The sequence below is a fragment of the Lycorma delicatula genome, chromosome 1, assembly GCF_047948215.1.
Source record: "Lycorma delicatula isolate Av1 chromosome 1, ASM4794821v1, whole genome shotgun sequence".
NCBI lineage: Eukaryota > Metazoa > Arthropoda > Insecta > Hemiptera > Fulgoridae > Lycorma > Lycorma delicatula.
The window spans coordinates 228,934,529-228,959,279 of NC_134455.1; the positions used below are offsets into that span (position 1 = coordinate 228,934,529).

The window sequence follows — 24,751 nt, forward strand, 5'->3', positions numbered from 1 at the left end:
TCTCCTATTAGAATTTTGATATATTTTTTTTTAATTTGGTTTATTTTTTGGTTGGAGAGTTCCCAGAAAACTTTGTCTTCTTTTTTAGATTTGTTGTAGTTATTTTTAACATTAATTGGAGCACGGGGATTTATGATTGTGTAAATTTTATTCATGGTTTTTAGTGTAATGGTTGCTATTCTTGAGGATTGTGCTTTAAAATTTACTGTGGAGTGTATTATTTTTAGATTTACTAGAAATCCAATGCCAAATTGCAGCCATTGTTTCATCACTCTCTTTCCGGGTACACCATTGTATGCTCTGTATATTTGTGGTTCAAACAGTTCCCAGCTGGTGTTTCTCATTTCTTGTAATATGACAATTAGGATTCTCTGTTTGTCCAATTCATCCATGAGGTTTTTTAGTTTCCCACTTTGTAGCTGATGTTATGTGTAGCTATATAATTTATTTATTCTTTTTTTTGTTTTTTGTCTGTTTAGTCGGTGTTGTAGGTGATTCAAGACACTCTGATTCATCATTATCTTCCAGGTGGCTGCCAGCCATATCTGAGTGTAGCCTTTTCCCATTCTCTTACAGGAGGGACAGCAAAGCTTCTCTAAAAGAACATTCCATACTTGACTTTCAAAGGTAGTCAGCCATGGATGGGACTAGTCCCTAGCTACAATATTTCTTAATTATAAATATATTATTATATATATATATATATATATATATATATATATATATATATATGTCAGTCTATCCATGCATGTATGCGTGCATCTGTATTTGTCATATACAAGTTTTTAACTAAAATTTAATTAAATTATATGTTCAAACAATCATCGATATATAAATTTCTCCAACCAGTTTCCAGCTAATATCAGGTCTGGATGAAAATAACCAATAAAGAAACCAAAAAGAAAAGAAACATATTCATATAAAAACTTACATATTCATATACAACCCTGTCTGTATAGGCAAATGCAATTACTGCTAGCAGCTTGCCAGGCCTGACACAGTGCAATGTTAAGTGTAAACGGGTACATTTACTGGTAAGTAGACATGTATTCTGGAAGAGATTCAGGTTGACCACTCCTGAGATGTGTGGTTAATTGAAGTGCCCAACCACCAAAGAAGACTGCTATCACAGCCAGCATTCAAATCCATATAAAAGCAACTACCTTTACAAAAGCTTAAACATTAAAAATCTCAACTTCAAAAATCAGCTGATTTTCTGATGATGAATTTAACCATTAGACTAAACTAACAGTTAACCGTCCATAAGATTAATTAAAATTAATAGAGACAGAATCAATAAATAAAAAACATCTTTAAAAAATAATTAGAAATTACCTGATTTTGTTCAGAAGTGCCACAACAGCAATCTCCTGAAGGAACAATACTAATATGACTGATACCCATCAGAACATTAGTCCAATCACTGTCTTGAGATTCCAGTTCCATCAAACAACCTTGTAAATCTACTGTTGTATTACAAAGCTAAAACACCAATAACATGTTCATCAAAAAACATACCAAATACAAATTATAGATACAATAAGAGATATCACCATAAAATCTCACAATAAAATATTCTGATGAAGCAAATAACTCTGGGCAAAAATCGTGACTAATTTTTTTTTTTTTGACAAAAACATTTTTGTTATCACCCCGAAAACCAAAAATATGAAATATAAAAATAAAATTTAATACGACAAGAACAAAATAAAAACTTAAAGTAGAAATTTAAAAACAAAATTAAAACTCAAACTAAAATGCTAAAAACAAAGACAAAATAAAAAACTTAAAATGTTAAATTCAAAAATATACAACTACTATAAAAAAAAATTTTAAGAACAATATTAAAAAGTATGTAAAGGACTAATACTTTGGAGAAATAAAAATACCTGGTCCACAACTTCTTTATTACTGCCCAGAATTTGATAAAAATTTCTGGGCAATTTAAATCTACAATGCAAGACCGCATAATGTATGCAATCCACAAGAATGTGGCGCACAGTCATGTGGTAGTTGCATTGCACACTTATCAGTGCATTTTCCGCTGACATTAGGTACTCATGAGTAGCTCTTGTATGCCCTATCCGCAATCGGCAGAGGAACACTTCCTCTCAGTGAATTTTCCTGTGGGAGGAATCCCATGGCAACACAGTATCTCTGATATAGTGAAGTTTGTTGTCGACTGTGGCAATCCAGTCATCTTGCCACATCGCACAAAGTGCATATTTGACATGGTTAAAAAAGAAGAATGTAGTAACACGGGTGAAGGACGGTTGACTACATGCATCTTTAGCAGTGGAATCTATACATTCATTATCCAGAATCCTCATGTGACTAGGAACCCAACAGAAATTCACTTGTGTGTTAAAATGGTTCAACTCAGCAATTGCATTGTATGTCGGTGCCAATAAGATATCTGGAATAAAGAATTTCTAAGGCTTGGAGAGCAATATATGAGTCGCTACAAACAAGGATATGATGGTACTTAGTGTTAATGTTATTCAGAGCCTTATGTATAGCGTATAGTTCTGCAGTAAAGCCACTCGTAAGACCAGGTAGACCAAACATGTAAGTTCAGTCATTAACAATAAATGCACATCCAATGGTACTGTACTGTTTCGATCTGTCTGTATACACTACTGCATCTGGGTTCGTCTTGGAGAGAATATGGTGAAACATTTGCTGAAAGAAAATTGGTGGTTTGTTATTTATTGTATATTGTGAGGTCAAACATGAAATTAATAAGGTTGGTTCTCCACAGAAGATACGAAAACAGATAAATCAGAAAAATGGAAGGTGCGCCGACATTTATAAGGTGTAGTAAACACAGGGTACAAATACCTACAGGTGCAGTATAATGTGGATGGTCCTCATATCTTCAAAGATAAGGATCTCCAAGGACTGCATCAAAAGCCCAGTGATTTGGCTGTCCTTTAAGACAGATAAAATAAGATGCTAAAACCTGGTCCCATCTATTCCAAAGTGATGGCTCACCGCAGTCAACATGGATGCTTACAACAGGGCTTGATCTAAAGGCACCTGTAGCAAGCTGAAGGGAAGCATGATGTACAGCATCCAGCATTTTAAGCACAGTATTGCGCACTGAAGAATTTGGACAACCATAATCTGAACTGGAACGAACTAAGGGATAGTAAATCGTAACATAAATGACTGACGATCGGCACCCCAATTAGTAATGCTAAGGACTCATAACATATCTAAATGTTTGGAACATTTTGTTTTTAATTCTTTTATGTGGTTGAGATGGTTCAAAAAATAAACCTACAAATCTAACATCAGGAGAGATAGCAATTAGCTCTCCACTCAGAAGGACCAGCAGAATAAAGGAGTCCTTTAGACAAGAAAAGACTACACATTTTGTTTTCTCAGGTGAAAATGTGAAGCCTTGGACCTTGGACCAAGCTTCAAGGCAAGATATAGTGCTCTGTAATAGTCTCTCTGCTGTGACTGCCGAACGGAATGCAATACCTATAGCAAAATCATCAACAAATGAACAACATGAGACAGGTGGCTGCACACATCCAGTAATACTGTTGATGGCTATAAAAAATAAGGTGGCACTTATTGAGGTACTCCATTCTCCAAGATGATGCTACCCAAGAAAAAATCTCCAACACGAACACAGAAAGTTCGGTCACTTAAGAAACCCCTAATAAAAGCAAGCATATTCCCCTTGACTCCCCATTCTTTGAGGGCGCATAGAATATCATGTCGCCAGGCCGTGTTGAACCCTTTGCTGATATCAAAGAAGATAGCAATAAGGCGCTAGCATAGTAGGCTAGCATTTTGAATAGCTGCCTCCAATGACACTAAATGGTCAATGGAGGATCATCCCTGTCGGAAACCACACTGTTCTGGAGATAAAAGGCCATGTCTCTCCGTATACCATGTAAGCCTGCAGTTTACCATTCTACCCAGATAGGGCGCAAGCTTGAGGGGCTTGCTTTGTCTTTACCAGGTTTAAGTACTGGTACAATAACGGCTTCTGACCAGACGGGTGGGAAGACTTGTGCATGGAGTAAATCATTAAAAACGTTCAATAGCTGTTGCAATGCCAAATTAGAAAGGTGTGACAGCATACAGAGACGAATGTTGTCAGTCTAGTGGAGGTGTCACGGGGGTTTCTAAGTGCATGTGACAACTCACTGAATGTGAATAGAACATTTAATTCACTGACCAAATTACCAATGTTTAGCAATACTTTCATCTGTGTCTTGTACCACTGAAATTCATTACTATATGATAAAGTAAGAGACACCGACTGGAAAGATTCTGCTAAGGTAATTGCCACTGCAGAAGATGATGAAAGGAGTTCTCTTTCATGAATAAGCCCGAGAATAGATTGTTTTGGTGATCCGCAAATTGTATGGATCTTTCTCCACACTATGAATAGTCATACCCAAACCGACAGGTAACCCACTTTAATCCTCTTAGATGATACTGGGAGATTAAACATTAGTATAAGAGAAGGTGTTGGTTCTTCTGTTCTGCTCTGCTGTTTCATTATACGTTTCGCACCTACAACTTCCTGTGTTCGAAGCTCATCAGTTATTTCCACTACGTTTAGCTCCAGAAGGTTTCTGCACAAAATGACTCCTCAGCTGGTATTCATCATTTTGTGACACAATGCACTTATGTTTATACTGCTCATATTAGTAACACATAAGAAAGATCTAATCTATTCATCGTTATGAGTTTCAATTAATATAGATTCATCTCTTAATTTTTTTATGTTCTTTGGTGAGCCACATGATCCTGTTATTACCATGTTAATCAGGAAGGGCAAGACTTTGTGAAGGAAGCCACCTTCCTGAGTAATTTGCATAACAATGGCTCTAATATTTATAAGCACTGAATGGGCTGCTCTACAATTTGTGTTGTTTTCTTCGTTACTGACATCCTCATCAGACAACGATGATTGAGGCCTTTTCACAAGATTTTTTTGGTGGTTTTATCAGATGGATCACCAACCATCATAGTAGTTTCATTTAAACATGTAATTTTGGTCCCACCAGTACCGGTGACATAAATAACCACTCCAGCGGAGTGCACATATACTGGAACTAGAGCTAAATACAACTGGGTTCGCCCAGGTGCCCAGAGAACATTGTTCGAGACTCACTATGTAGAGCCATTCACCCATCAAGTTGATAGTTCCCACCTTGGGTTACGGTTGCGCTTCATAAGGAGTCGCAACATCACCGAGTGTATGTGTAAGATGAAATAGTGTAAGATGTTGTAGTGTAGTTGTGTTAAGGGTATACGTTTTAAATTGTGTAGTGTTCTTGGTGTAGTATATGTGTATAGTGTAAAGTGTTCTGCAGATCAATGTGTAGTGGAAAAAAAAGCTGCAGAGGCTAGGCCCTGCAGTTTTTTCTTCACACTATATACTTATTTATGTGTATAATTGTGACATGACCAAAAATCTTTGCTTCTTCATCTTGCATCTTCTTTGCAAAATCTGGTTTTCTGTAAGCAAGTCTCATGATTTAACCTATTGCACCACAGCGTTAATACAGAATATATTTCTAATAACATCACACAAAATTTACTAAAACCTTTTACAATATTTCAGTAAGTAAAAGTATATAGAAATAAATTCATCTGTCCCAGAAATCCAAGGTAATTGTAAATAAAAAATAATCAAAAGATCAATTACACATGTACTAAATACATTTGCAGATCCCAATGCCATATGTTTTACATCTAACTAAAAACATTAAATCAGAACAAACTTACATAAAAACATACTTAATATTAACCACATTAAATTTTACCTACAACACAGTCAATCACATAACTGACACACTTTAACAATATGAAATTGGCAAAAACATTAAATTTGACATTGAAAAAAGCAACCACACAATCAAAACATAACATTCAACAAATACTTTTTGTGAAAAAATCACAAAAAAAATGTTTTGCAATGGAAATGTTATATTCTTGTTAATACTAACAAGAATTTATTTAAAATAATGAATTAATGTCCTTAAGTATTACATTTTATAAATGACTTGCAACATTACAAAAATAAGTATTCCTTTTTAAATAATAGTTCATAATGTTTAAGAAAAATGGGCAAAAAAAGTTTGTCCACAAAGAAACCAAACTTACAAAATAGCACTCCAATGTACCTTCACTCACAATTTCACTATTGATACTGTGTAATAAGATTCTTAAGAAATAAAATTCCATTTTTCACTCATTCTACAATGTTTCATTTCTGGCCTACTATTTGCACTTGTGGTGATTCCCTGACAAAAAAAGAAAACAAAATTCTTGAAGAGCAATATGTTTATGTGAAATTTTGTTTTAACTGAAAAGACTTATTAACAGAATCTCTGAAAATGTTTTACAAAGCTGATAGGGATGAATGCATGAGGTCTGTATAATGTTACTGTCACTGACAGCATTTCAAATTAAGTATACAATTGCTCAAATCTGCGATATTAATCAGCTTTTTTGCAAGTAATATCATCTATACTGCACATCACACATGGTCATAACAACAATAAACAGTTTTACTAGGTTGTAATATGGAGTTCAAGGAAGCAAATAAAGAAAACAAAACCTAAGGTATGGACTCAAAATGAGGATGCTACACCAAAATGTTCATGCACATTTGATGTCTAATTTAAAATTTTTTGGCAAAGAATGATACAACATTTTCCCTAACCCCCGATAGCAAGTTTGACTTCTGGAGACTTCATTCTTTTTCCAAAAATTAAAGACTGATTCTGAATGACATGAATGAAAAAGAGATAAAAGAAAATTTGCTATGGGACTCATACATTATTTCGTAAGGCATATACCAGGATGCATTCTGCCACTGGAAAAAATCTCTTAGTGTATTAATCAGTTGGAGACACTACATGGAAGAAGATAAATCTAATGTAAGTTATAATAAATAAATAAATAAAACAATTTTGAAAAAGTTTTAATTTTAAAAGAAGTTTTTGAAAAAGTTGAAATGTTTGGTTTCTTTCATTAAAATCTGTTTTAAAATAAAATAAGATTTTTTTTTTTTTTGTCTTCAGTCATTTGACTGGTTTGATGCAGCTCTCCAAGATTCCCTATCTAGTGCTAGTCGTTTCATTTCAGTATACCCTCTACACCCTACATCCCTAACAATTTGTTTTACATACTCCAAAAGTGGCCTGCCTACACAATTTTTCCCTTCTACCTGTCCTTCCAAAATTAAAGCGACTATTCCAGGATGCCTTAGTATGTGGCCTATAAGTCTGTCTCTTCTTTTAACTATATTCTTCCAAATGCTTCTTTCTTCATCTATTTGCCGCAATACCTCCTCATTTGTCAGTTTATCCACCCATCTGATTTTTAACATTCTCCTATAGCACCACATTTCAAAAGCTTCTAACCTTTTCTTCTCAGATACTCCGATTGTCCAAGTTTCACTTCCATATAAAGCGACACTCCAAACATACACTTTCAAAAATCTTTTCCTGACATTTAAATTAATTTTTGATGTAAACAACTTATATTTCTTACTGAAGGCTCGTTTAGCTTGTGCTATTCGGCATTTTATATCGCTCCTGCTTTGTCCATCTTTAGTAATTCTACTTCCCAAATAACAAAATTCTTCTACCTCCATAATCTTTTCTCCTCCTATTTTCACATTCAGTGGTCCATCTTTGTTATTTCTACTACATTTCATTACTTTTGTTTTGTTCTTGTTTATTTTCATGCGATAGTTCTTGCGTAGGACTTCATCTATGCCGTTCATTGTTTCTTCTAAATCCTTTTTATTCTCGGCTAGAATTACTATATCATCAGCAAATCGTAGCATCTTTATCTTTTCACCTTGTACTGTTACTCCGAATCTAAATTGTTCTTTAACATCATTAACTGCTAGTTCCATGTAAAGATTAAAAAGTAACGGAGATAGAGAACATCCTTGTCGGACTCCCTTTCTTATTATGGCTTCTTTCTTATGTTCTTCAATTGCTACTGTTGCTGTTTGGTTCCTGTACATGTTAGCAATTGTTCTTCTATCTCTGTATTTGAACCCTAATTTTTTTAAAATGCTGAACATTTTATTCCAGTCTACGTTATCGAATGCCTTTTCTAGGTCTATAAACGCCAAGTATGTTGGTTTGTTTTTCTTTAATCTTCCTTCTACTATTAATCTGAGGCCTAAAATTGCTTCCCTTGTCCCTATACTTTTCCTGAAACCAAATTGGTCTTCTCCTAACACTTCCTCCACTCTCCTCTCAATTCTTCTGTATAGAATTCTAGTTAAGATTTTTGATGCATGACTAGTTAAACTAATTGTTCTGTATTCTTCACATTTATCTGCCCCTGCTTTCTTTGGTATCATTACTATAACACTTTTTTTGAAGTCTGATGGAAATTCCCCTTTTTCATAAATATTACACACCAGTTTGTATAATCTATCAATCGCCTCCTCCCCTGCACTGCGCAGTAATTCTACAGGTATTCCGTCTATTCCAGGAGCCTTTCTGCCATTTAAATCTTTTAATGCTCTCTTAAATTCAGATCTCAGTATTGTTTCTCCCATTTCATCCTCCTCAACTTCCTCTTCTTCCTCTATAAAACCATTTTCTAATTCATTTCCTCCGTATAACTCTTCAATATATTCCACCCATCTATCGACTTTACCTTTCGTATTATATATAGGTGTACCATCTTTGTTTAACACATTATTACATTTTAATTTATGTACCCCAAAATTTTCCTTAACTTTCCTGTATGCTCCGTCTATTTTACCAATGTTCATTTCTCTTTCCACTTCTGAACACTTTTCTTTAATCCACTCTTCTTTCGCCAGTTTGCACTTCCTGTTTATAGCATTTCTTAATTGCCGATAGTTCCTTTTACTTTCTTCATCACTAGCATTCTTATATTTTCTACGTTCATCCATCAGCTGCAATATATCGTCTGAAACCCAAGGTTTTCTACCAGTTCTCTTTATTCCGCCTAAGTTTGCTTCTGCTGATTTAAGAATTTCCTTTTTAACATTCTCCCATTCTTCTTCTACATTTTCTATCTTATCTTTTTTACTCAGACCTCTTGCGATGTCCTCCTCAAAAATCTTCTTTACCTCCTCTTCCTCAAGCTTCTCTAAATTCCACCGATTCATCTGACACCTTTTCTTCAGGTTTTTAAACCCCAATCTACATTTCATTATCACCAAATTATGGTCGCTATCAATGTCTGCTCCAGGGTAAGTTTTGCAGTCCACGAGTTGATTTCTAAATCTTTGCTTAACCATGATATAATCTATCTGATACCTTGCAGTATCGCCTGGCTTTTTCCAAGTGTATATTCTTCTATTATGATTTTTAAATTGGGTGTTGGCAATTACTAAATTATACTTCGTGCAAAACTCTATAAGTCGGTCCCCTCTTTCATTCCTTTTGCCCAGCCCATATTCACCCACTATATTTCCTTCCTTGCCTTTTCCAATGCTTGCATTCCAATCTCCAACTATTATTAAATTTTCATCTCCTTTTACGTGTTTAATTGCTTCATCAATCTCTTCGTATACACATTCTACCTCATCATCATCATGGGCGCTTGTAGGCATATAGACGTTAACAATCGTTGTCGGTTTAGGTTTTGAATTTATCCTTATTACAATGACTCTATCGCTATGCGTCTTGAAATACTCCACTCTCCTCCCTATTTTCTTGTTCATCACGAAACCTACTCCTGCCTGCCCGTTAAAATAAATAAAATAAGATAAAAAATAAAAATGAACTGTTATAAAACACCAATAAATTTTTAATAGTAAAAAAAAATGTTACTATCTACTCTTAAGTCTACTTCAACAGCAGTTTTTTTTTTTAATTAAGTATTAATTTTTTGAAGAATCACTTTTCTTTTTTTTTGGGGGGGCGAAAAAATGCTTGTGCGTTATCATTGCCCGAAATTTTCTTTAATAAAAAGGTAAAATAACACTGAAATAATAAAACTAAAGAAGGTTTAAAACTAATATAAATTATATAATAAAAAATTTATTAAAACAAAAGTTAAAAAAGTGAAATAAAACTCAAAACTAATATCGCAGATGGAGTCTTTAAAATATAAAAATTAAAATAATAAAAAAGGAAACTATATAAAACTTAGCTAATTCCGATAGGGAATGTAAAAGTCTCCCTACTGGGATAATAAAATTAAAGACAGAACCAAAAAAATCAAAATTTAAAGTAAAAGAAAAAAAAAATTATCAAAAACTCTTCTAGCATAAAATATATATGATAATATTAAATTTCTTGCAGTAATCTAGTACTGCTCAGAAACAGAAACATCCGGTTCAAAATTTCATTATCATTGTACAGGATACCACGGATGAAGATCACATACTACCATTCATTTTCCAGTTGCAAATAATTTTAAAGGAAAGATTTATTTTAATTTTCTAGTTTGTGGTAAGTTAATTTGTGATTAACTTGATTAATTTGTGATAAGTGATTGTGGTAATTAATTTGTGGTATGCATTAAAGTATCTGTCGTGAGAAAAATAAAATAATAAATGTAGGCCAATAAACTGATAGAAAGTTCTATCATCAGATTTTTGGTAAAATCACAATGAAAGGTATTAAAATATTTTATTTATTTCTAATATGTACATTGTAATCTCTTCAACTAGTAAACAATAAATTGGGCAACCCCCCACCACACATGGACCAATGAGAAGAGGATGATATGCATGACTGTAAATGATGTGTAGTCTTGTACAGTCAGGCTAACTATTACTGAGACATGTGGTTAATTAAACCCCAATCACCAAAGTACATTGGCATCCACTAATCCATATAACTTTTACTAGAATTTGAATTTCATAACCTTCAACTTCAAAAATCATCTGTTAAACAACCGATTTGCAACAAGTTAGCAACTAGAACAGCCCAGTGGAAAATATATGCTGCTAAAAATTACTGGTTTCATAGAATTCAAGAAAGGCACAAAGGAGAATATTTCAACTAAAAAATGTTTAATGAATGTCCAGGAAGCATAAGCATCCAACCAACATACATAATAAACTTTGAAGATTGAGTACATCATTGCAATTCTTCTCAAATAGTACTGATAAAACTAATATCACCAAGGAAAACATATGAGAAGAGGGCAGGGAATTAAAGAAAAAATGAAGCTAAAACTGAAAACATTAAGCTGTCTAGTGAGGTCAAAAGTATGCCAGCCAGTAGTAGTCTTGTGAATGCAACATTGAAATCACTACAAAAAAAAGATTTCAACTGGTGAAACATATCAGGAAGGCAGTTGGAATGGGTATCAACTAGACTCAAGTGACAGCTGCATGTCTAGTAAGATAATAATTTAGTTCTCATCACAATTCAACCCATTCAATTTACAAATCTGTCAATCATAAAGTGTTCATCTGTGATGTCCAGGTTACTCTTAATTTTTCTTTCCTTTAATTAAAACATTTTCTAAGATTCAGCCATGTCACTTTTTCTCAATTCTTTTAATAATTCAAAATAAAACAAATAATATGCAACTAAAATACTTACCTTAAGAGCAAGGCTAAATGTCTCTATGTAGAAACCTAACTGCATTGTATGACACTGAGGATGCAATGAAGAACCATCTTCACCCACAAGGTAAGGAACTGATGATACCCAACTCCAAACCCAAGTGCCCCAACTCATTCCAACAGGAGTTTCATCAACTAAAACAATTTTTTTTAAGTCTCAATAATACAATCCGAGGTACTAATAATAATCTATCAACAAACTTTTTTCTTTATTTATTAGATGAATGCATAAAAGTGAAATAATATCAGTTGTTATGCAATGATAAACCAATTGTCAGGGAGTTAAATATAAATTTATTTGTAGGAATTTCCCTTTTTATAAACAAGGCTTAGATTGTTATTAATCAATTGTTAATAACCATTATAGCAATCAAAGATTTTTCTGAAGCGTTTTTTTTGGTTGTGGACTTATATTAAATCACAAATCTTGCACATACATTTAAAAAAAACCTGATCTTTTTATTTTAAATTCTATTAATGGTGGTCAAAGACAAAGAACTCATAATATTTTAAATAGAGTAACTATTTAACAGAGTAGTTTATTATATCTGGACAATACCAAACAAAACTACAAATAAATATATACATAAATAAACATAAATATATATATTATTTATACATATATATAAATAATAATATAAATATATTATATTTTATATTAATATAATATATTTTATATTAATATAATATATATATATATATATATATTTATATGTAAATATATATTAAATATCATTTAATATATTTGTAAGAAATGAGCCTAACAGCCAGAAGATGGAATGTGAATAAATGAATAAGATATATGCCTCAAAGGTATAAGTTTTTAAAATCTATATTCAAACAATTTTTTGTATGATATAACACTTAAGTTAAAGTCCTAATGCCTACAAAGTATAAAGCATCAATTCCAATCAACTTTGATATTTTGTACATCAATTTTTACATTAAATTGTCTTCTGCAGTCCATAACTAAAAAAAAATGCTTCAAACACATTTTTGACAGCCATAATGATTTAAAAAACTGATTAATAACACTCTAAGCCTAGTTTATGAAAAAGCAAATTCCTACTAAAAAATTACATTTAACTCCTGAACTGAAATTCTCACACAGCTACTACTGGTTGTAACATCTCATTTTTCTTTGGTTACTATCCAGAGATAAAATAATTAAAAGAACTAAAAGTTACTACTAACTAATCTATTTTTTCCAGATGATTAAAGATTAAGATCAGTGGATAACTCTTAGCATAAACATACTCTGTTAACTAATGTTTCATGAACAACACACTGACACAGTAAATCACTAACTAAATCTTGACGAGAGAATTAATAAGAACTCAATAAGAAAAAATCATAAAACTGAACATTCCCTATTAATTAGAGGCACTGTATGTATGATAAAATAGTGGGCTGGCTATACTTTTTCAGATTCTACTTGTAAAATTAAACACAAAAAGTACCCTTACGAAAAATGGCAATTTTGCTTTTGTTCTTCCGCTGTCCGTCATTTTGTTATTTTTATATAAAAATTTATATCACATTAATATTTGGTAGGCATCTTAGAAACAAAAATTAGCATAAAATCAGGTTTTAAAATTAGCATAAAATCAGGACTTAAATACCTTCCCAAATTACAAAATGGTGGCCATGTTTATTTTTCAATCTGTTATATCTCCATAAATATTAGCTTTATCAAAATGTTCAATTCGATTAAATGTTAATTGTTTTTATTTATTGTTAATTTTAGTATTGTAAATTAGTAACTAATTAAGTAATAATTTTCTCACAATAATTGACCTAATAATTAAAAAAATACCTGTAATAATCTTATGTTAATTGTTAACAGTTAACAATCATTAAAAGTTACAAGAAATGTTCAAAGTGTCCGCCATTAGAAATGACAGAAGTCTCCTTTTTTTTTCAGAGAGATAGTCTTAACCATACAAAAATTCTGGGAGTATTCCTAATTTGTTGAAATCTATTTTGGATCCTTTGTGGAAGTAATAATTAAAATTTTGAATATTGGAATTGAATAAACAATATATTTCAAATGGCCACACAGGTAGAAGTTAAGAGGGTTTAAGTCAGGTGATCAGGTAGGCCAGGGCACTGGCCCTCTATGGCCTATCCATTTTTCATGCAGGAAATCTAATAACTGACTGAAATGTGCTGGAGCTCCATTGTAGTAAAACCACATTTCTCTTAATTGTAGAGGTAGATTAACCTAACCTTAACAGTTTCAATAGTATTGCCATTTTTACAAATAATTTGTATATTCAAAATGTTAATTTATCTTGTAAACTAAAAACTGCAAATACTGCCTCACTTTAATTCAATTTGCATAAAGAATCTTATAATATTTTTTTCTTTTTGCAGATCTCCTTCTTCCAATAAAATTACATTCATTGAGGAATTATGCAACTTATTAAGTTGCCAAAATTACTTCACTTATTCTATCGTTGTTGGAGATACTAATTTCTATATCCTTGAGACTAATCATTCCATCTTCAAAGTTAAATATCTCTCTGCATTGAATTCCTTAAATTATTTTAATTTAATTAATGATGATACAACTAGAATTGAAGGTACTACTGAGTCATGTCTGGATCACACTTTTATAAAAACAAGTAAATCACATGACTCTATTTCATCAGCAACCATCTATATAAAAATTACTGATCATTATTCTGTAATACTTGGTATAAAAAATTGTACTGTTATGACCCGTACTGATAGGCCAAAGTACAAAGTTAAAAAAAAATTATCTATGAAAACTAAATCTACATTTAGCTTCTGAGAACTGGAATTCAGTTCTAGAGTACAATAATCCTAATCTTGCTTTAATTTGTTTTATGAATTCATTACATAAACACACACATGATAACTCTTTAGTAAATTGTTACAAGGTTCATCCTAAAACAGCTCCTATTAAACCCTGGATAACCGTGGGCATTGTAAATTCAATTAGGGTAAGGGATAAACTACATGTAGCACTAAATAAAAAAAAAAAAAAGACAAGTTTTTATATAAATAAAAGCTTTCTCCTTCTGTGGATCAAGTTAATTTTTATAAGCATTATCGTAATTTGATAAAAATAATTATAAACAGGCTAAACAGCATTACTTTAAAATGTAGTATCTAGAAGCTGATAATAATACAAAAAACCATTAGAATGTCATAAATAATATCTGTGATTGAAACAAAACAAAAACTTCCACTACCAAAATCAAATATGAAAATGCTGTAATTACAAATCATCAAGGCATAGCAAATACCTTTAACCAAGACTTTTGTTCAGTTGGAACAAAGTTAGCTCGTAAAATTACAGTTATTACCGCTATTCCAGTAAATAGACCAGCTAATAATTTTGTACCATATTCTATTTTTCTTGACCCAATATCTGAGTTGGAATCTTGTCTTTTATCAATGATCTCAAGACTAACACTGTCTGCAGAGATGACAATGTCTCTGCTAGAACTTTAAAGACTATTATACAGCACATTTCCTTCCCACTGGCACATACTTTTAATCTCTCGTTGAAGACAAGCATTTTCCCTGATACACTAAAAGAGGCTGTTGTAATTCCTATTCATAAAGAGGGTGACTCTGTTGACATAAATAATTATCTCTGCTACCCCATTTTGCAAAACTGTTTGGTTAGAATAACAATGTTCTAACTTTAAACATAACCAAAACTCTTCACATAACTCTTTCATCTGATTCCCACTCAGAGCCTCCTCCTGATCTTTACACTTGTCTGAACAATTAAACCCATGTCAATATACTCCATCCTCTAATGCAAAAATAAAAAAAGTATCAGTACTAAACATCTGGGCATTATTGTTGATGAAAACTTATCTTAGGCTCCCCATGCATGTAATCTTGCTAACAAATTGCGAACATGTTTTTTTATATATATATCATAGGTTAGAAATTATTTTACCAATAAAAGATGCACATACTGTTCTTGATAGTGTAACTCAGTCATTGATATGTTATGGTATAGTGGGATGGGGTGGATTTTTGACTGTCACCTTAGTCAAATTCAAACAGTCCAAAAATATGCTCTGAAAGTTATTCTAAAGAAACCCTACACATACTGTACACACCTCACATATAGTGACTCAAAAGTTTTGGACTGCTGTATATTTATAAAATTTTAGTAAAATGCATTTCTTTGTGCATGAGCAGGGAAACAAGGATCTCTGGGGAATCATCTATACAGTATTGGAACACATATGACATTACAACGTTCTTCTGTCTGCCCTCTCAACTCGGTTTGGTGAAATTTCAGACATGTCTGAGATCTTATGCAAATTACTTGACAATTTACTGCCTGACAACAGTGAAGCTGGAGAAACTGCATTCCATCTGCAGATATGGTGTGAAGTTCTCAGTTTCGCAGGGGTGTAGTGTCCTTTGAGATTACTGATGCTGAAGTGCGTCAAGTTATCTGCAGTTTAGGTAGGAAGGCCCCAGACTTTGTTAAATAATGGCAGAGCTCCTTCTTTGCTTGATTGGAGTTAGTGTGAAAACAATCACACACATGTTTAACAAAATTACTATTTGATGGTTACTTTGTATGTTGGAAGAAACCCTGCTTCCAACATTGTTAAAATTGTTGTTTAAAGGAGGTGACAAAGATCCCATTGATACTTCGTCATGTAGGCCCTTGACATTGCTGCCAGTTATTGGTAAGGTCTTCGAAAAGGTTCTGCACCTGCGAACAAATGAGAGGCTGATCTCACAAAGCTTACTGATGGAGTCAGAACAGGTTTCGTCCTGGAAAGGGTACAAGACACCATACTCTGCATGATGGGTGTGATAAGAGCTAGCGAGAAGAAATATGTATTAGGAATTTTCTTGGACATCTCTGGTGCATTTAATAACCTGCTGCCTATGGTGGCCTTTTGTCATTCATCAATTACAAAAGAGACAATGCACTGATAGTGAATTGCAAGTAATGCAAAGTTACTTCAGGCACCGAGATGTGCTGCTCCGTAAGGGCAGGCATGAGGTAGGTAAGACGCTGTCCAAGGGTTGTCCTCAATGCAGCATGTTGGGTCCATTGGTGTGGGTAGTGATGTTTGATTCCCTTCTGCAGCTAAGACTGCCCAGTGGGTGTCTCATCGTGACTTATGCCAACAATGGTCTCCTGCTCGTCGTAGGAAGCTCACGAAGGGAGGTTGAGTTCCGAGCCACCCAGGCATACAGGATACTTGAGTTGTGGTGGTCATCAACAGCCCTGAGAATACGACGATGATGCTTCTTAAAGGTCATTTGGTAGTGAGGCGTCCGGTTCGTGTTTCAATGTCAGGCCTTTGTATTAAATATGTTCAACTTCAAAAGTACCTTGGGGTGTTTCTTGATGAGAAATTGTAGTTCAAGAAGCACCTTAATTATGTTGCGAAGAAGGCCTGTCATGCCTTCTTTAGTGTTCAACAAGTGATCAATCCTGATTGGGAACTTACTTTTAAGACTATGAGTATTAGGTATAAGGGCATGTGCAAGGCAATTATGCTATATGCAACACCTGTTTGGGCTGACAGGCTAAAGTTTAGAAGTTATCGACGGCTAAGAGCTCAACGCCTTATACTATTAACAGTAATGGGACGTTACCGTACTATTTCACAGGAAGCAATCTTGATCATCACAAGTGTGAAACCGATAGATTTAATTATGAAAAGTCAGAAAAACAACAGTGTTATGCTGTTAAGAAATCAGATGAATTGACTTCAGAAAAAAATTAATAAGACAGAACGACATGGCACTGCTTTATGGCAGGCCAGATAGGATGAGGCAGAGGGTGGGTGTTAAATGCATGATCTTTCCCCAGATGTTGTTAGTTTGCAGGGCACCCCTTGGGTTCACCCTAACAAGTATGTGACGCAATTTCTTTCTGGTCATGGTGCCTTCTGAGACAAACTCCAGTAGTTTGGCCTGGTGGATTCAGGTGTGTGTCCAGAATGTGGACAATTAAATGACAATACCATATAATTATGAATATGCAAAATACAAACTTATGTGCACAGAGACTATTTGTCGGCTCAACATTATCAAGTTGACAATAGATCTCCGTGAGAATTGGGAAAACCAGGTCGAATAGGTAATCATTGAAAATTTCATTGGGTACCTGACAAGAAACAAATTGCCAAGGGAATTTAGGGTTCCACCTGGTCTTACCTGTGTTGTAGTTTTGTTGTTCTTCTGTTATAAGGTTTGATGTTTTTTTGTAGCATTTTGTTTATTTAGTTATATTTTTACTTCTTGTTTTGTATTATGTTAAGGTTGCATGTTGAACTCAACTTCTAACTTATCTGGTAGGTAGTTGTGAATTAATTTCATGTGGTATTCACATCAGTGACATCCTGACTGAGGCAAAATGAAGGCTGAGAGATGCCTTTTGCAGAGGTTCTGAAGATGATCTCCAGTAAAGCCCATAAGGACTAAGTTCAGACGGGGGTGGCGTAGCAACCAAAACTGCCACATAGTCTTCCCTTACAGAGTCAGGATATGATTAGTACTTGAGATTTGGATCTTGTCGAAACTCAAGATGACCTAATTAGAATAACTTAGGATAACTGAACCCTGATAATAAATTTCTCCAATAAAATAAGCATTCAATTATAAACACTTACATTCTTAATATGAACCTTAGCTCAAATCAAAATTTTAGCTTATTAGAAATATATGGTACACTTGAAAGGTACATTTTTTACTGCACAGATTTATACACATAAATACAAATTTAATTCATCTACTAGTAATTTACAAAAAATTCTCTATCATAACTCCCCACCTTTAATTTTTTTTTTCAGTTATTTTTTTAAAAAGAATACATTATTTTTTTCAAGAACAACGTTTTTGGCAATAAAAAACACTTACCAAAGACTTCTTCAATACTAGAATCCTGAATGCTGTCAGAAGATGTAACAATACTCATTTTGGGAGTCAGCTGTTTACGCTGTAGAGCAAGAGCAAGAGCAACCATCCTCATTAACATTGGAACTTGTGGGTCACTTAATGTAAAAGCCATTTTTTCACAGAATACATCTAACCTTGTAGATGAAGCTCTATTTGCACTTATTGAGACATAAGTACGACTCAAACGCATGGTAAGGAAACAACGGTATAAAAGTGGCTCCTACAAACATAAATTTCATATTTTATTACATATATATTTATATAAAAAATAAAAATTGCATAGGAAAGGTGTATAATATGTATACAATAATATTAATCATTTATTATTTGCTTCAGGATTAGGTCTAGGCTATTATGACTTGAATTGTTCCTTATATTTAACAAGTTGATTTAAAAATTCAACATGATAGATTAAGCAAAACAGTTACAGTGTCCATTACAGTCTTAGTTAAATCAGTACACTGTTGTATTCGCAATAATTTCAAATAATAATAATAATCAGTTAAATTTTTTTTGCTCATAAATATAAAAAAACACAAAAAATTGAATATTAATTATTATAAATATTGTTAATGTAAAAGCCATTTACATTAATAAAAAAAAAATTAATAATTGTTATTATTTTATAAGTAAAAATATATCTTTTAAGAATAAAAAAGATTTAGAAGAAACAATGAATGGCATGGAATGAATGGTGGTCCTTTGCAAGAACTACCACATGAGGATAAACATGAACAAAATGAAAGTAATGTAATGTAGTAAAAATATAAAGTAGATGGACCGCTGAATATAAAAATGGGTAGTGATAAATTAGTATAAAAAAGACTATGGAGGTAGAAGAATTTTGTTATTTGGGAAGTAGAATACTAAAGATGGACAAAGCAGGAGTGATATAAAATGGCAATTAGTACAGGTGAAATGAGCTTTCAGTCAGAAATATAATTTGCTTACATCAAAAATTAATTTAGAAATTAGGAAAACATTTTTGAAAGTATATGTTTGGAGCATAGCTTTATATGCATGTTAAACTTGGATGATTGGAGTACCTGAGAAAAAGAGATTGGAAGCTTCTGAAATGTGGTGCTATAATTAAATGTTAAAAATCAGATCGATGGATAAAGTGACAAATGAAGAGGTGTTGCGGCAAACTGAGGAAGAAAGAAGCAATTGGAAGAATATAACTAAAAGAAGAGACAGACTTGTAGGCCACATCTTAAGATATCCTGGAATAGTCGCTTTGATATTGGAGGGACAGGAAGATGAGAAAATTTGTGCAGGCATACAACATTTGGAATATGTAAAACAAATTGTTAGGGATGTAGGGTATAACGAAATGAAACGATTGGCACTAGATAAGGAATCTTGGAGAGCTTGATCAAACCAGTCATCAAATGTCTGAAGACAAAAAAAAGGAAAATAATAACTGTTAATATAAAATTTTAAAACTTACATAGAAAAACTCAATGTAATTTTCTCCAAACTACTATATAGTACTTGGACAGTACACAGAACAGTAGCATTATACAGTACTTTTAATAAAATGAATGCTTAATAGAAAAAACTTTATACTATTATAATTGAAGTAATATACCTACATAATTTTTTTATAGATATTTTTTTCTTTACTATCCACCGATTACTTTCCAATTTTAATACTGCCTAAATAGATTACTTAGTCAAATTAAAGTAATGGCAATTTATTTAAGCATGCTCACCTTAACACCACAAACCCAAACAAATATACATGTATGCGCATGTGTGTGGAAGGTCAAAGTATTTCTTGTGGGTGCATGCACATACACACAGAGTGGGGGGAGGTATATGTGTATGTGAATGTGTCTTTCATGTACATGCGTGAGTGCATGTGTACATATGTTGTTTTTGATAAAGTAAAAGGTTGTTTTCAATATAACTTTTTTCTTAAAAAGCACAAAAAGGTTACATTTTTATCTATTTTTTATTTACTTATAATTCAGAATTACATTTTCATTTATATAATTTTCAAAAAGTTTCTAATGCCCAACATTGGGACTACTATTTGAAATCTTTATGTTTAAAATATCTAAAATCATACTGTTTAGAATGTCCATCAATTACTAAGAATTCACCCACTGGCAAACAGCATTCCTGAAAAAGAAATTCTTCACCTTTCTTTTCAGGAAACAAAGCTCAAGAATTATGATTTCCTTTTAATTGAAAAAAATGTCAACCACATATATTGGGATTGTTTGAGAATAATATTACTCTACATAAAGGGAGTATAAACAATAATTTAGTCATGTGTCTGTGTAAAAAAGTACTGTCTACAATGAGAATTAAATTTTTTAAAGTCAAAATGATTATTTCAATGCATAGTGAGATAATGATCAAGATTTCCAGGTTTCTAAACAGAGAACAAAAAGTCTAATTAATACTACAATTGTTATTAGTTTTCCCTACAAATGAAAATTTTGGCTACATTAATTTTTCTGTCCTAAAAGATTATCCCAATTTTATTACAGACCAAAATACAACTGTTTAATATTCTCTTAATATCAATGAGTGTGACAGATACCAAATTTTGAATATCAAAATGTAGAGAATATTTACTACAAGGTTAATAGAAGTCAAGATAGAATTTTCATCATATTTAATCCAAAAAGTATCATTTTCACTTTATTTTACTTTCTAGTTTCTATGTATTATGTGTTACTGATTACAATTTTCCTACTTCATTCTAAATTTCATTATGACAGTCTTTACAACATTTAATCAATTTAAATGAAAAAATACTTGACATTCAAAAGTGCATTTCTTACACAGGAAAGCTTAAGCTTGAATAAAATGACAAATAATAAGTAAGCATCAGAAAAAGAAATTATGGGTTAAAAAGTTCAGTTCTACAAAAACTCAACAATAAGTAACAGCACACTGAAAGAAAGATATTAGTTTCTCAGTAAAATTAGAAAGATGAAATCAATAAATAAAATTAGCATCAGCTACACTAACCAAATATGATTCTATTCGTCCAGATGCATTTCTCTTATCTAAACAAATTGTAACATCCGAGAGAGAAATTAACTTCCTCAGTATAAGCTGGCTTGGACTTAACTCTGAAAAATAAGAATCATTAAAACATAACATTCACAGTAATCATCAAATATTGCAATGTTTGCATCTCATAACATCAACATAAAGAAAGACACATATGTACATTCATGTGCACACACACACACACACACACACACACACACACACACACACACACACACACACACACACACACACACACACACACACACACACACAACATTGTATAATAAGATCAATATTATCAAGAATGAAAAAAAACAAGTAGGTATCAGGAGAAAAGAAGAAATTCTAGTAACACTAAGCAAAGAGTGAAATCTAAGCAACAAGTAAAAATACTAAGATAAAATGTTGCTTTGTATACATAGAAGAAAAACACTGACTGCACATAAACAAGTCTAATCTAAAAATAACTTACAGCAGAATTGTACTTTTTCAGACGATATACTAAACTATTGTTTTTTTTAAAACTGTCTCATTAAAAAAACTTTATAAAACAATTGCAAAAACATAACTGTCAATAAAAAAATATAAAAAAATAAAAAACTGAATATAAAGCAGTAAAAAAAAATTCTCCGTTTTTCAAAAAATTGGAAAAATCTATAAGTATGGAAATGTTAATAGTAATGTTAAGAGGGAAATACAGGCTCTGGCAGAAATAACACCCCGATTAGAAATGTAAATAAAATAGGCATTACAACAAAATTATAAAAAACTTATATTCTGAAAGAACAGCATTTGTCATTTTTTTCACATACCTTTTATTAATTTTTAAAAATTATATCATTCATATACCGACTTTCACTATCTGTATAGGTTTTTAACCTCTCCCTGAAAATCCAAATTACTTTTCTTGTCATTTCTAATGGTATTGCAATGATTTTTTGATGTAGAATAGCTTTTAAATGATCATGGATTCTTGACTTCTGTTTAAATATTTCAATCTTTAGATGTCCCCAAAGAAAAAAAATCACATGCTGCAAGATTGGGTTGACTATGCAGGCCATGGGTTGTCTCCTTGTTGTAAAATATGACATCTGGAAACATTTCTCTGAGGAAATTCATTGACTGTCTTGCTGTGTAAGCCGTAGCCCCATCTTGCTGAAACCATAAATTTTTGGCTTGATTTCAAAGTTCATTAAGTCTTGGTAGCAAGAAGTCACGTAACATATTTAAGTAATGTCCTGAAGTTAATGTAACCGATTGCTTTTCTTCCTCAAAAACGTATGGCTATTATTCCAAATTCAGCAACCATACACTAACCCAATAAATGAAAATGGGCTTCATTACTTAACAGCACCTCACTGGAACATTTTCCAGAATAGCCTGGCAAGAAGCAATACGGCTAATTCAGTCACATTCATTTAGCTGCTAGATGAACATAATTTTGTAAAGATGAAACTTGGAGACTCTGTAACTACTTGTCTCACTTCTTCAATGTTTTCAGGCATTCAAATGCTTCATGGCCTATCTGGTGGTTTCTTCTTCAAAGATGAACTGGTAGCTCTAAAACTGGACACTCACAACGGAATTGTTATGAAAATTCATCGAAAATGCGATAATCACCAATCCACTCCATGGTTTTAACTGAAATGGTAAGATACCCACTATAAAATGGAATGCCAACACCACATCCTGTACTACTAGTGCAACACCATCATTGTTGGGAAATCAGGGAGTTATTTCTGCTGGACCTGTATAAAAATACATATGGGTCCGATTTTTTAAAAAATGGTAGGACAAACATCTATGAAGAAGAGAAGAGTGGTAGACCTTCTGTTATGAGAGATCATGTCAGTAAAATTGAAAAAAAGCATGAAAACTGAAGATTCACCATCTCTGAACTTTCTAAACAATTCCCGCAAATTTCTCATAATATGGTTTTGTACAAGACTGACACTGTCAGATTAGGCTACAAGAAGTTCTAAGCTTGATGAGTTCCAGAGATGCTCACATATCCATTGAACCAAACGAATGGGCTTTGCTTTAGACTTCACTTCATGCTACAATGCAGAAGGAGAAAGTTTTTTGAAGAGAATTGTGTCTGGGGGTGAAACTTGGGTGGCCTACATGAATGCTGAAATGAAATAATAGTCAATGATCTGGGATCATACCAGTTCTCCATGCAAACCAAAGAAAGCCCATCAAACTTTGTCAGCAAGGAAGGTTATTCCTACTGTTTTTGGGATGCGAAGGAAGTTCTTCTAGTCAATTTTATGGAAAGTGGTATGACAATTACTTCAGCAGTCTATTGTGAAACTTTGAAGAAACGTAGGTGAGCCATTCAGAATAAACATCGCAGTATGCTGTCATTCGCTGGTGTTTTTTTTTTCATGACAACACTCGTCCTCACAGTGCTCGAAGATTTTAAGAACTTCTTACTCAATTCCAATAATACATTTTTGATCATCTCCCTTTCAGCCCGAACTTGACGTCAATTGAATTTCATCTCTTCACTCACAAGAAGAAATGGCTTGCGTCGTAGCACTTCAATGACAATGACAAATTTCACAATGTCATGAAAGATTGGCTAGGTACCCAGGCAAACCCACCAGATTAGTCTAGTGGTGAACTCGTCATGGCAAATCAGTTGATTTCAAAGTTGAGAGTTCTAAGGTTCAAACCCTAGTAAAGACAGTTGCTTTTATATGGATTTGAATACTAGATTATGGATACACTGTTCTTTGGTGGTTGGGTTTCAATTAACCACACATCTTAGGAATGGTCGAATTGAGAATGCACAAGACTACATTTCATTTACATTCATACACATTATCCTCATTCATTCTCTGAAGTAATACCTTATGGTGGTTTCGGAGGCTAAATAGCAAATGAAAGGTACCCAGACAACTGAATTTTATGCATCACAAAACGAACATAGGCAATGAATAAAATGAGCATTTTTATTGCTACCTGTTGTCTCATCAAGCTGTATTGAAAGCAATTTGTCATGCAACTTCCTGAAAAGCTCATGCTGTGCTGTACTTCAGCTAATATCACTATTCGACAGGCAAACATATCATGTAATAAAGGAATGAACTGCAATTGTTTGGCAAAATTATTTCCAAATATAGTTTATACAATCTCAATTGCAGCTAGCAAAATAAGGTCTTCACCAATGGTGTGAGGCTTTTTACATCAGGCTATTTTATATGAAATTTGTAAGACGTAAGTAAAACTTTTTCATTCACAAAC

At 32.8% G+C, this 24,751-nt stretch overlaps 1 protein-coding gene across 2 annotated transcripts in view; it reads right to left on the bottom strand.

Moving 5' to 3' along the window:
• Vps13B (vacuolar protein sorting 13B) overlaps positions 1–24,751 on the bottom strand; it is a 368,739-nt gene that overhangs the window by 307,761 nt on the left and 36,227 nt on the right. For both annotated transcript variants that reach the window (XM_075373949.1, XM_075373942.1), the window contains exons 6-9: positions 21,476–21,579; positions 18,449–18,707; positions 11,541–11,698; positions 1,336–1,482 (exon numbers count right to left, since the gene is read on the bottom strand). In XM_075373949.1, coding sequence (XP_075230064.1) covers positions 1,336–1,482; positions 11,541–11,698; positions 18,449–18,707; positions 21,476–21,579 — 668 coding nt within the window. The remainder of the gene's footprint in view (positions 1–1,335; positions 1,483–11,540; positions 11,699–18,448; positions 18,708–21,475; positions 21,580–24,751) is intronic.